We start from the raw sequence: 11,245 nt of genomic DNA, 5'->3' as shown, positions 1-11,245 counted from the left end.
GGCTCCCGCTCCAACTGCCCACTTCAACGCCTCCCACATGTCCGCATACACATGCGCATCGCCCCATGGGTATGCGTGAATGTGCCCGGCGTCAAATCACACACATGCGCCAGCATATGCGTCAGCAGGGCATACGACGCGATATTAAAACGGCACACCGAGACCCATATCGCAACTGCGCTGATACAGCAGACTATGCAGGACACCCCTCCGCTCCTTGCCATTCGGAAACGACACGTAAAACTGCGCAAACATATGGCACGGCGGGAGCGCCATCTTCTTCAAATCTGCGGGATTCCACGCGCTCAGAATGATGCGGCGATCATACGGCTTGTTCTTGATCTTGTCGATGACGTCGGCGAGTTGGTCCACGCCCTCGCCTGTGTAATCGTGCGCATGTCCTTTATACTCCGCGCCGAAATGACGCCATTGAAACCCATACACGGGCCCTAGTTCGCCTTCTTCGTAGTGATTGAGGCCTACGCTGTCGAGATATGCGCGCGACCCGTTGCCGTCCCAGATCTTGATGCCTGCGTCGCTGAGCGGTTGCGAGTGTGTGGAGCCGGCGATGAACCAGAGGAGTTCGGCGATTACGGCGCGCGTGAAAACGCGCTTTGTGGTAAGGAGAGGGAGGATGAGGTCGGGTGGTGAGGAGGGGTCAGTGGAGGGGCGGGAGAGTGTGAATTTTAGTTGTGGGGGGAAGGGGAGGGCGTAGGTTCCCAGTGCCGGTGCGGTCGGGGCGGTGCTCGCCATTTGCGAAGGATGTCGGATATCATGGTTGAGGTATTGGTATTCTTCATGTGAGGGGTTTGCGGGTGTGGATGTAGAGGATTTTGAGGTGCCGTTTGTTGTGTCTTTGGTTGGCTGGGAGGAGTCTGAAGGGGATATTACGGGCTCGAGAGCTGGGGTAGCCATTGTGTATGTAGTATGCGAAGTTGACGCGGTGTAACAGATTTGAAAGGCTTCACCGAAAAGTTAAGTGGTTCGCGCACGCGTCCCGAAAGCGCGACTGCGCGATTGGATTTACTTGGTCAACCGTAGTTCAGGCGGAATCTAACCGCTTTGGCTCCAGCAAAACATCCCACGACAACGACCCAACCACAACATGGCGGAAGAGCAAGCCGCTCACCACCTGCTGAACGTCCTAGAGGAGCGCGGTCTCAATGTTGATCTCGATAAGATACTCCTTGGTTTTGAGGACGAGGCAATAAAGCATGAAGCTGCCACATGGGTTGAGGAGTATCTCCACGAAGACACTCTTTTGACCAAAGAAGAACTTGAATTGTAGGCAAGTTGAATGGAGTGTAAGACCCGAGTTAATATGTGTTAGATACCAGACGTTGAGGAAGAGAGGCCTGCTCCACCAATATGAGAGCGAAGGGGAACCAGTTCGACCAATTCTCGATCACGAGATCGCCTCCGCGATTGAATCATTGCAGGGCTCAACTGCTGCTATCGAGGCGCAATCGAAAGTACTGGAAGCACAGAAAGATGCTTTGATGAAATTGAAGGCACTCGACAAGCCAAATATGGATGTCGAGCACTCACGGAACGAGAGAAGGAGAAAGGAGGGACAAGAGAAGGCTAGATTGGATGTTGCTGTTCGTCTTCTGATGTTCATGTTTCAAAGTAGCGTGACTGACTAAACCAGGTCGACGACGTGGTTGCAACCGTCACTGGAGCAACTTGCTGAGTCACAGAGAGAGGTTGACACCGACAAATCCAGCATCAGGAGCTACCTCAGTGAGCGGCTCGCATCAGATGATCAAATTTTAAGCAGACTACCGGGCATCGTCTCCAAGCTTGTCACAGAGCTTGAAAAAGGCGGAGACGAGAAGTCCATCGATCAGTGGTGCAAAGCCATCGTCTCTTTCCGCACTGGTGAGATCAAGGCTAGAGTAGATGCGGTATACCTCAACAGCCTCTCTGACAGCCAGTCAAATGGACGCTCTGATACATCAGACGAGGAATTGAAGGGACGGAAAGCTGCTTTGCAAGCTGAAATGGAGGAACTGCACTCGGAGATCGCGTCGGTCGCTGAGATGGTGGTCGAGCACGAGCTACGAAAGCCAATGAACGAAATGAAGGAGCGAAAAGATCGAGAAGTGACACAGGCTCGAGGTGCATGGTTGAATTACGTACGTGTCACACATCTCACTCTCTTGTTTACGACTAACAACAGTAGATTCTCACGACACTCGATTACATGGGCAAGCGCCTCGATACCATCACAACCAGCACACAAGACGTCGATGGCTTCCAACAAGCACTCGCACATGTCAGCGACGCAGCATCAAAGCGTCTACCAGAAGCCCATGCCATCCGACCCACTCCACCACGACGAAGGACTACATCCGAGCCACTATCAGCATTCACGCCCATGGTCAAGCTAAAGCCCTCAAAAACCCTGGACCTACCTGTAGCCCTCCAAGACGCTCTCCGCCACGCCGGCATACCCTTCAACCAAGACAGCATCGAAGCTCTCCAAGACTCACTAATCCACGCCCAAGCCGAACGCGAGGGCAAGCTTCGAGAGCACTATGCCTCTACATCCACATCTACGCACGACAAACTGGCCGAACGCTCGAGCAAAGCCGATGCTGATTTGCGCGTCATCGTCGACGCTTTGTTCAAGCACACGCCGTTCCAGCAGGTCCACTTGACGGACGCACGGTTGGATAGGCAGTTGCGTGATTTGGAGGCGGAGGTTGAGAAGAAGAATCATGAGTTGCTGGAGGCGGAGGGGAATGTGTTGAGTTTGAGCGATCCGAAGGTTCGAGCTTTTGTTAAGAAGTATGGCAAGTAGGAAATGTAATGGTAGTGGGAGGATGAGAGTGGTGTTTCTTGTTCATATGCTAGTGATGGTTTAGCACATTGTAGTCTGAAGTTCTGAATATTGCCATATTGCTCTCGTTGTCGCACGTGTGGTCACTCCAGCCACGGTAGTTCATCGACGGGGCGGCAGAGTGGTCGCGATTCGCACGACAGCGAAAACACCTATTATCTGACGTCGAAGACTTATAAGCTAAGGCCAGAAGTAGTCAGATAGCAGGTTTTGGACTACTGGCGCCTGAAACGTTGCCGTGGAAGCCTTCAAGGTCTGAGGAGTCAATGTTGTTAGATTGATTGTGTTGGCCCGTTAGTCTTCAGCTTTAAACGGTACGGTAGATTAAGTGGTGTAAATTCAGGGCACCATTATTCGCTGTCGTAGCTATTCATTATTCGATCACACTGGGTGGCGGTCTCCTGCCATGGACCTTCCTCCCTTTGGTGGCTCTTTTCGTGACCTTCGTGACCTATTCCGTGCTCCATCCTTCCCAGTCCTATTCAATACCTGCAGCATGAGGCGCCTGGTGAACATCAAACCCGTACTCTCGCACTTCTTGTACTTGGACTTGGGATTCTTCCAAGGCCAGAGCTCGGCTCGTGGAAGCTTGCTGGACATGGACTGGCACAAGGGCAAGGAGAATGAGGACGAGGACGAGGACATGGAGCATGTGGACATGTGGAATCGCATGCCGTAGTGCTTTCGTTGTGTTGGCCTTCACCGTGGACGATTGGATGGTTACCTGTGGAGACGATGGATAAGTACTAGCTCTAGAGCTTGGTAAACAAAGAATTTCCCAATTTTTTTTCTTTGGAACTGGACATATGCTAGGTTCTCGCCTTTGTACACTGCACATGTGTAAGTAATGCGTACGGATTTTCGAGAAGTAAGGCCCATGCTCCCCGAATGGTATGATGTCGGTCGGGCTAGACTGGTGATGTGTTGTTCACAAGCTAAGCTAACTGGAGCGACCCCTGTCCCAGGAGCTCCATAGCCGAGGAAGTTGTGCTTCCTTTTGATATCGATCCACGCAATCGATCAACAGATATGGCGTTCAGCTGAGCAGCTGATCGAGGGAGGGCAGACGAATGAGCAGCTGAGAACGCGTGGCGTCTGCTCAAGTCAACATGACACGTTCTGGAGAAAGCTCGGCCTGGGAACTGGTTGTTGTTGTGCATGAAGCGCACATGCCACATGGCGCACCTTGCGCTCCCAACCTCCGTGTTATTGACCTAGCACCCAGCGCAGCTCAGCTCAGGCTTCTCAGCTAACTTCAAACCTAACACTCACCTTCACCGTCTCCACCTGCCGACGCTGTACATCGGTGCGGGATGCCACGCATCCACAGCTCCGCAGGCCATCATACAATCAATTGAACACGCAACACCTCGCTCTACATAGCTCCTAGGAGCTTCCTCGGCATCCGCCATGGTTAAAGGAGAGCTTCTCACCCTCGGTGCTGCCGCCACGGCAGTCGGCGGCGCCTACAAGGTTGGAGAGTTCCTCTTCAAGGCGAAGCGAGTGCGCGACGTCGGCCCATCCAATGCAGTCTACGTGCGCATCATTGGGCCGCGTCCGCTCCGACCTCGATGAAGTGCGTCGCCTGCTGTCCGTCCGCGAAGTCCACGATGCCCTCGAGGCCAACCCCGAGAAGTCGCGCTGGGTCTACGGCGCCATGCGAGACGTGCGCGGCGCCCTGGAGAACATCACGCCGCACACGGAGCGCGTCAGTGGTGATGTCGAAGCCGGACGCCGCATCGGCGTTCGTCACCGCGTCTACTGGCTGTTGAGCGAGAAGGAGAAGCTCGAGAACCGCGAGAAGGAGCTCAACTTCGCCCACGCCAGTCTTTCCGAGGTGCTCGGCTACCTGACCGCTCTGGAGCCCGTCGAGGAGCCCAAGAAGCCCAAGGAGAAGGAGTCGACCAAGGAGACCCATATCGACATCGACATCCATCGCGACGCTCCGCCTCCTCCTCCTCAGCATCAGCACACCCACGCGCCGCCCCAGCACACTCACGAAAGGGTCGAGCGCGAGGTCTACATTGAGCGCGATGCTGCTCCCCGACGTGTCGAACGTGTCGAGGAGCGTGACGTCTACTTCGAGCGCGACCGCCAGGGCCCGCCTCGCTACGAGCAGCACGCCGACATCCACATCGACGAGCATGGCCCCCATCACCAGCACGTCGAGGCCGACATCCATGTCCAGCGCGGCCGTGACCCCCGCCACCTCGACCATCCCCAACGCTACGAGGCCCAGTATGATGACCGCTACGAGCAACACGACCAGTACCGCTCCGAGTACCCCGAGGAACGCCACCACGAGTCCCGCCCCTTCCCTGAGCCTCTAGGCCGCCGCCCCGAAGCCTACGAGGACCGTCTCCCTGAGCGCGACTCCTGGATGCAGAGCGACGCCCGTCGCGCCCGTGCCCAAGGACAAGGACAAGGCAACTACGGCCCGTACGGCGAGTATGCCGAGTACGGCGCCCCGCAGCCCGTTGGCGCGGCCCACTACCAGCGTAGGTTCCAAGGCGACGCGGGCTTTGGCGACGAAGAAATACTGAATCCCCAACCAGTGCCTCTCTCCAAGGAGTACAAGGAACGCGAGGTAAGGAAAATCTTCAACGCACGCGGACGTCTGTGAGCTGGGACTGACGAGGTCTGCGCAGATGTGGATTGAACAAAAGGAAGACTACCGCTTCGATCAGTACGGCAACAGGCTGCCTGACAGATTCTTCCAGCCTCCCGTTCCCAGGCCGTATCGCAGCCGCATGTAGATAGCCCAGCCTGGATGAAAATTTGTATGTACCACCGCGGAGATATAATGAGCTTGAACTTTTTGTCTTTTGTGTAAGCAAGTATCCCCCAGATAGTCTTTCGGATGGCAGAGGCGGCTTCTTATGTAGCTTATCTATCAATTCGAGTTGTTTCCTTGCGATAGCATTGCATTGATGGTGTGCGTGAGACGACACGCTTCGAGGTTGACATGGCAGTGAGCAATAGTCGCATACAATGCGATGGGTATCTCTGCCTGTTCAACGTTCCCCAATACTACGAAAACTTACAAACTCAGAGCGACTTTCCGCATATCCGCGTACTAATCCCCCTCAACGCCCCCGTCACAATCCCCTTCCCACACCTTCCACCGCCAGTCAAACATCCCTCACCACAACCCTCCCCCTCCCCACGCCCAACCCTGCCACCGGCATTGCCCCAGCGGTATTATACAGCGCCGGACTCGGTCCATCCGGCCGATCAGTCGACATCCGCGTCGGCAGGTGATCCTCATTGTACGGCGATTGTTGCGCCAGCGCGTCCATGCGGATACTGGCAGACTGGGCAGCAAAGCGGTTTTTGTAGGCCGCGAGGACGGCGAGGGAGAAGTAGAGGATGGAACTGGGTGGGTTTAGTATATAAGGGTCGGGAGATGGAAGGAGGTGATTACCATAAACAAGCCACGCCACTGAGTATCTGCGCCGCAGTACCCAGACTCCATCGCACATGTCGTTTGTGGATGAAAGTTGAGAGTTCGGAGGGGGTGAGGGAGCAGCGCGTGTACCTATTTTATATCAGCATCACGTTCACACACTATCTTGATAAAAGAAAAAGAAAAAAAGAGGCAGAGACTTACCATTTCCCTGCCTTCTCGTCCACGCCTACAACATCTGCATTAAACACATTGCCCAGCTCAAACACACCCAGGAAAATTGCCCACCCCATGCCCGTCCGGTTGCGTATCCCGCAGCGGCAGAAATGCAGGGTGATGAGGAGGGGGAGGATCAGGATGGGGAATAGCGGGAAGATGGCGGATATCAAGACAATATTCCTGATTGCATTAGCAAGTGCAGCATTTTCGACGAAGGAGTGCCAAATACATTTTCCCCATCTGTTCCCCCAAATCCCCCACCCTCATTCCATCAACCGCCGTATACGTCACCGGCAGCTTCTGGCTGAACGCCGCATCCGACGACGGCAGGCGGCATTGCACGTGGGAGCCTGGATATTTCTCTCAGCACTGCAACTCTAAACACTGCCACGAGGTACCTTGAACGGGCGTATGTGTTGCTTCCTTACCCATCTTCAGTAACTCTAATCCCAGTGCGAGCATGGCGCCGAAGTACCCGCAGCTGAGTAGCAGGGCGAAACACAAGATCCAGACTCCCGAGCCGCAGATTCCCGGCCACGAGGTGGATGTCGCGGTGCGCAGGGTGCGGAAGATGTGTTTCTCGCGCGGAGGGGGAGGGGGTGGGGGAGGGTGTGAGAGGAGTGTCATTGTGCAGCCTGGACACAGTCAGAAATAAGTGAATATTGAAGTAAAGTTCCGACACCGAGATGTTGAGATATTCACAACGTCTTCGAGATCAGACATGAAATCAAGGGAGGAGGAATTCTTCTTATATGCGGCGTTTTTGCAGGTGGGTGCACAAGTCCGATGGTGTACCGTGGTTGGGGGTGAGGCTTGGGGGGAAGGCTCGCAAGTGTACCGGATGATGGGTTGGAAGTGTCAGATCATGGATTTTCACTTGTAGGGGAGGGTGAGGGAGGAATAATGCTCCAGTAGTGCTAGGGTAATTGATACTATGTTGGCATTCATATCTGAGTTGCTCGATAGCTACTGAGGATGATGAATATGCGTTGGTGGAACCAAGTGTAGCTGTGTGTGAGACCTCGCGTTAATATATGGTACCGGCTTTTGCAGCGAAAAAGAAATCTCAATGTGCAAAACATATGCTACAAAACGGTATTTTCGCAACGAGCACGTATCCCAGACTGCCAGACATACACAAGCTTTATCAGATTCCCTCATGGAAAACCCTCTCAAAACAGAAGTATAACCCAGGAGTCTAATTCAAGGCTTTCAGCCCGTCTTATGAACCCCAATAAACGTCCTCTCCCCGCGATACATATCAATGCTCCTACTAAAATGGTCATCCTCCTCCTCCTCAACCTTGACCCACACCCCATCCACCAATTTCGCCCTCTTCATCTCCTCTCTATCTAACCCCTCATCCCCACCAAGCACCGCCCTCCTGCCCCCAGCCATCCGCACCTCCTCCGCCTCAACCACCGTCTCAATGCCTGCAGGCACAGTATCCTCTTCACCCCAAGGTAGACTTTCGATATCGATATCCTTCTCGCGGCCCAGGATACACATGACCACGACTCTCGCGCCAGCTTTCGATATAACCTGATTCGCATGCTTGCACTGGTCGTTATTGCAGCATTCCTTGACATCCCTCGAGACACGCGCAATTCTGCAGCCGCTCGCAGGCTTGTTGGAGTAACATATCCACATGTTCGAATGCCTTGGTGCTAATGCCTGACCCCGACGCGCCGCCCTTCGCGTCGTAGAAAGTAAGTCGCGCAGGCCGCTTTCGTTGAGTTTCCTTCTTCGCGAATTCCTTGGGGGCGAATTTACACTCGGTGCGCACGTCGCCGGGCATGCTGATGACGAAGTTCGGCATTAGGGAGAGGACGGCGTGTTCGGCTGCGTGGATGCCCGCTGCGATGTTCAATCTTCTCGACTTGAGGATATCAAGAGCGGAGCGCGGGACGTCGAGCCACATTCCTTTGCTAAATAGTATGATGGGTGGGTTGTCGACTTGCACGGCGTCGAGGATGCGGCGCTTCTTGTCGATTTTGAAGAAGCCGTAGACGACTTGTTTGACTTTGATGGGGCCGTAGAAGGCTTTACATTTGGAGCCGGGAATGCGGCGGATGGCTTCGGTTTCCACGGGGTCGATGTCCGTGTAGTCGCGTTGTTGGGTCGTCCAGTCGACTTTGACAAGTTCGACTTTGGCGAGCATGCGCTCTTGGGAGAATTCTTTGACGAGGTACGTGTTGCCTTGGTGCAGGAAGATGCCTCCGTCGTAGAGAGTGAAGAAGGCGCGGGATGCTTCGAGTTCTTCGAGAACGGTATTCTTGCCGTGGGTGATGTCGATTATGGCGAAGTGGTCTTCCTCGGTGTCGCGGATGGCGACAAAGCGCGATGGTTGGGGAAGGAAGCGCTCGTTGACGTGGTAGAAGCCTTGAGGGTCTCGGCGCATACGCTCACGAGCGACCTTACATAGGAGAGGGCCGAAGTAGGCAGTGTCTGTCTCGATATTGATGGGGATCTCATGGGCGGCACATTGGATATGCCCTTCGACAACGAGCATGTTCTCTAGATCGACCTGCAAGGCGCTATTGGGCTTCGTGAAGATCTCGTCCGGGTTTGACATGTAGTATTGATCTGTTGGGAAGCAGTCACCGATCAACACGGATAAGGAGTCCTTGTTCCTCCGACCTGCTCGTCCGCTTTGCTGCCGAAGATTGGCGATGGTGTACGGAAAGCCGACCGTAACAACAGCGTCCAGCGATCCAATATCAACACCGAGTTCCAAGGCGCTGGTACACACGATGCCGATGAGTTTGCCATCAAACATCTCTCGCTCAATCTGCCGTCGATCCTGAGGTGTATACCCACCTCGATACGACATGACCCGAGCTAGGACCTCCGTCCTCTCAAGATTCGTAAGCTCCATTTTGACGGCAGACAGTAAAGCTTCACACTGCTTTCTCACTCGACAGAATGCGATGGACCTAACACCTCTCAGCATCAGCTGACAGAACAGCTTCGCGGTTTCCGCCATACAATCGCCTCTTCCAGAAGTCGGATCTCCTGGATCTTTGAACGGGGTATTCCAGCACAGGAACTCCTTGCGTCCAGAAGGCGATCCATCAAAATCCGTCAACCTGACTTCGTCAACGCCAAAGATTGTCCGCATATGCTCTTCAGGATTCGCAACCGTCGCCGAGCACGAAATAAACTTGACATGGCGATTTCCTAGCGCCGCACATATCCTTCGCAAGCGCCTCATGATGTAAGCCATGTGTGCGCCGAAGAGGCCGTTGTAGACATGTAACTCGTCTACTACGACAAATCGCAAATTCTGGAGAAACGTACGCCATGCGTCCTCTTGTGGTAAGATGGTGATGTGCAGCATATCTGGGTTCGTGAAGATAATGCGAGCCTCATCCCGAATATAGTTGCGCTCAGACATTGGTGTATCGCCATCGAAAGTCTCGACAACGACTTCTTCCAACCCGGTCATGAATCTAAGTAGCTCCTTCATACTCTTCCGCTGATCTTGTGCAAGCGCTTTCGTGGGAAAGATGTACATTGCGCGAGTGTCGGGATCCTGTTCCAGCTGATGCAGCACAGGCAACTGATAGATCAGCGACTTGCCCGAGCTCGTGGAAGTCGACACAATGATATTGTGTCCCTCGTAAAGATTATTGATTGCCTCTGCCTGATGCGCATACAGCTGTGTGATATTCTTCGTGTTGTACAGCGCATTAACCATGTTCTGGGACAGCTGGAAGTTCAAGTCGCCATATATCGCTTCCTGCGGATCGAATACGCGGTGGCCATCCGGGACGATCTGACCAGTGTACCATTCCAGAGTCTTGATCTCATCCACAATTTCTGGTATGCTTTTTCGCTCTGTCGGTATAGTGCTCGGTATCAAAGCCCTATCTGGCCCTGGCGTCGAAGCTCTGCTCTCAGCCGGCACCGGAACGAATGCCTGTGAAATCTCGTTCATCTTCTCCACCGCATCAACCTTATCCTCGGCGCACTGATTCAAAAACGCATTAACCGCGCTTGTGAACTTGACATTCCTCTTCTCAATCATATTCATCATCTGTTTCTGACTGAAAACCGGCATCTTCAGCTCTTCATGGCGCAGCTTTTGTGTCGCCTTAGTAGGTTCGCCCGTCTTCGCATGTTGGACTTGTCGCTTCAAATCACCATCGATAAACTCGAACAGCAGAACTTCTTTATGCTCGCCTTTCTCCGGCTCCGGCATCGTGATGACAAAGTCCTGCGTTTTGCGGCCTTGGATGTGATCTTCCTGGCCCATCAGGTTGATCTGCAGCATGGCCTCATCCACATACGCAAAGGTGATAGACTTTGGTATCAGAGCCGTTATTTGCGCCACATCTTCGATGAGCAGTGGTCGCTTTATGTGCCCTTCCACAGTTGCCTTCAAATTATCCAGCGTGGTCGCGAGGTGCTTGCGCGTACAACAGAACGTGTAGACGAGGTTCAGGGCGCGGTGGACCTGGGACAGCTTCGTGAAGTGCTCAGGCCATGGAATCGTCGTCTCGATCAAGGTGGAGGATGCATGGCGCACCAATGCTGGCTTGGCTGCGCCGCCTTTCTTGGGCGTTCTTCGTGGCTTCTTCCCACCATCGTGTGTCTTTGTAGGTACCGTTGTGGTTGTTGCGCCTTCGTTGCCCGAGGCGTCGAGGGACGTGTTTTCGCTGTCCGGCGCAGGCGTGCTTTCCGCCGGCGCATGCTCGTCGCACAATTTTCTCTTCCTCTTCCTCACCGTCTGATCCGACACAGTTGCTGCTTTCAACCGAGGCATCCTTCTG

The 11,245-nt window shown here is 54.0% G+C and overlaps 6 protein-coding genes across 6 annotated transcripts; 3 read left to right on the top strand and 3 right to left on the bottom strand.

Moving 5' to 3' along the window:
• Nucleotides 1-144: 144 nt before the first annotated feature.
• On the bottom strand, nucleotides 145-915 carry SNOG_12584 (hypothetical protein; the record flags this gene model as incomplete). The annotated part of the gene is made up of 1 exon (XM_001802753.1): nucleotides 145-915. One exon carries the CDS (start codon nucleotides 913-915, stop codon nucleotides 145-147), a length of 771 nt encoding a protein of 256 aa, XP_001802805.1.
• A 584-nt stretch (nucleotides 916-1,499) lies between these two features.
• SNOG_12583 (hypothetical protein) lies at nucleotides 1,500-2,806 on the top strand (the record flags this gene model as incomplete). The annotated part of the gene is made up of 3 exons (XM_001802752.1): nucleotides 1,500-1,601; nucleotides 1,701-2,138; nucleotides 2,186-2,806. The coding sequence occupies 3 exons, from the start codon at nucleotides 1,500-1,502 to the stop codon at nucleotides 2,804-2,806; spliced, it is 1,161 nt and encodes a 386-aa protein (XP_001802804.1).
• A 445-nt stretch (nucleotides 2,807-3,251) lies between these two features.
• Nucleotides 3,252-3,889, top strand: SNOG_12582 (hypothetical protein; the record flags this gene model as incomplete). Its single annotated transcript, XM_001802751.1, has 3 exons — nucleotides 3,252-3,520; nucleotides 3,659-3,685; nucleotides 3,811-3,889. The coding sequence occupies 3 exons, from the start codon at nucleotides 3,252-3,254 to the stop codon at nucleotides 3,887-3,889; spliced, it is 375 nt and encodes a 124-aa protein (XP_001802803.1).
• Nucleotides 3,890-4,255: 366 nt separating this feature from the next.
• Nucleotides 4,256-5,732, top strand: SNOG_12581 (hypothetical protein; the record flags this gene model as incomplete). Its single annotated transcript, XM_001802750.1, has 3 exons — nucleotides 4,256-4,348; nucleotides 4,377-5,432; nucleotides 5,494-5,732. The coding sequence occupies 3 exons, from the start codon at nucleotides 4,256-4,258 to the stop codon at nucleotides 5,599-5,601; spliced, it is 1,257 nt and encodes a 418-aa protein (XP_001802802.1). The 3' UTR covers nucleotides 5,602-5,732.
• Nucleotides 5,733-5,976: 244 nt separating this feature from the next.
• SNOG_12580 (hypothetical protein) lies at nucleotides 5,977-7,097 on the bottom strand (the record flags this gene model as incomplete). Its single annotated transcript, XM_001802749.1, has 5 exons — nucleotides 5,977-6,220; nucleotides 6,270-6,383; nucleotides 6,456-6,650; nucleotides 6,700-6,820; nucleotides 6,899-7,097. The coding sequence occupies 5 exons, from the start codon at nucleotides 7,095-7,097 to the stop codon at nucleotides 5,977-5,979; spliced, it is 873 nt and encodes a 290-aa protein (XP_001802801.1).
• Nucleotides 7,098-7,830: 733 nt separating this feature from the next.
• On the bottom strand, nucleotides 7,831-11,238 carry SNOG_12579 (hypothetical protein; the record flags this gene model as incomplete). The annotated part of the gene is made up of 4 exons (XM_001802748.1): nucleotides 7,831-7,854; nucleotides 7,875-8,079; nucleotides 8,150-9,737; nucleotides 9,771-11,238. 4 exons carry the CDS (start codon nucleotides 11,236-11,238, stop codon nucleotides 7,831-7,833), a joined length of 3,285 nt encoding a protein of 1,094 aa, XP_001802800.1.
• Between the last annotated feature and the right edge of the window lie 7 nt (nucleotides 11,239-11,245).

Source organism: Parastagonospora nodorum (assembly GCF_000146915.1).
Source record: "Parastagonospora nodorum SN15 chromosome Unknown scaffold_23, whole genome shotgun sequence".
Taxonomy (NCBI): Eukaryota; Fungi; Ascomycota; class Dothideomycetes; order Pleosporales; family Phaeosphaeriaceae; genus Parastagonospora; species Parastagonospora nodorum.
This window is presented reverse-complemented; position numbering and strand designations above follow the sequence as displayed.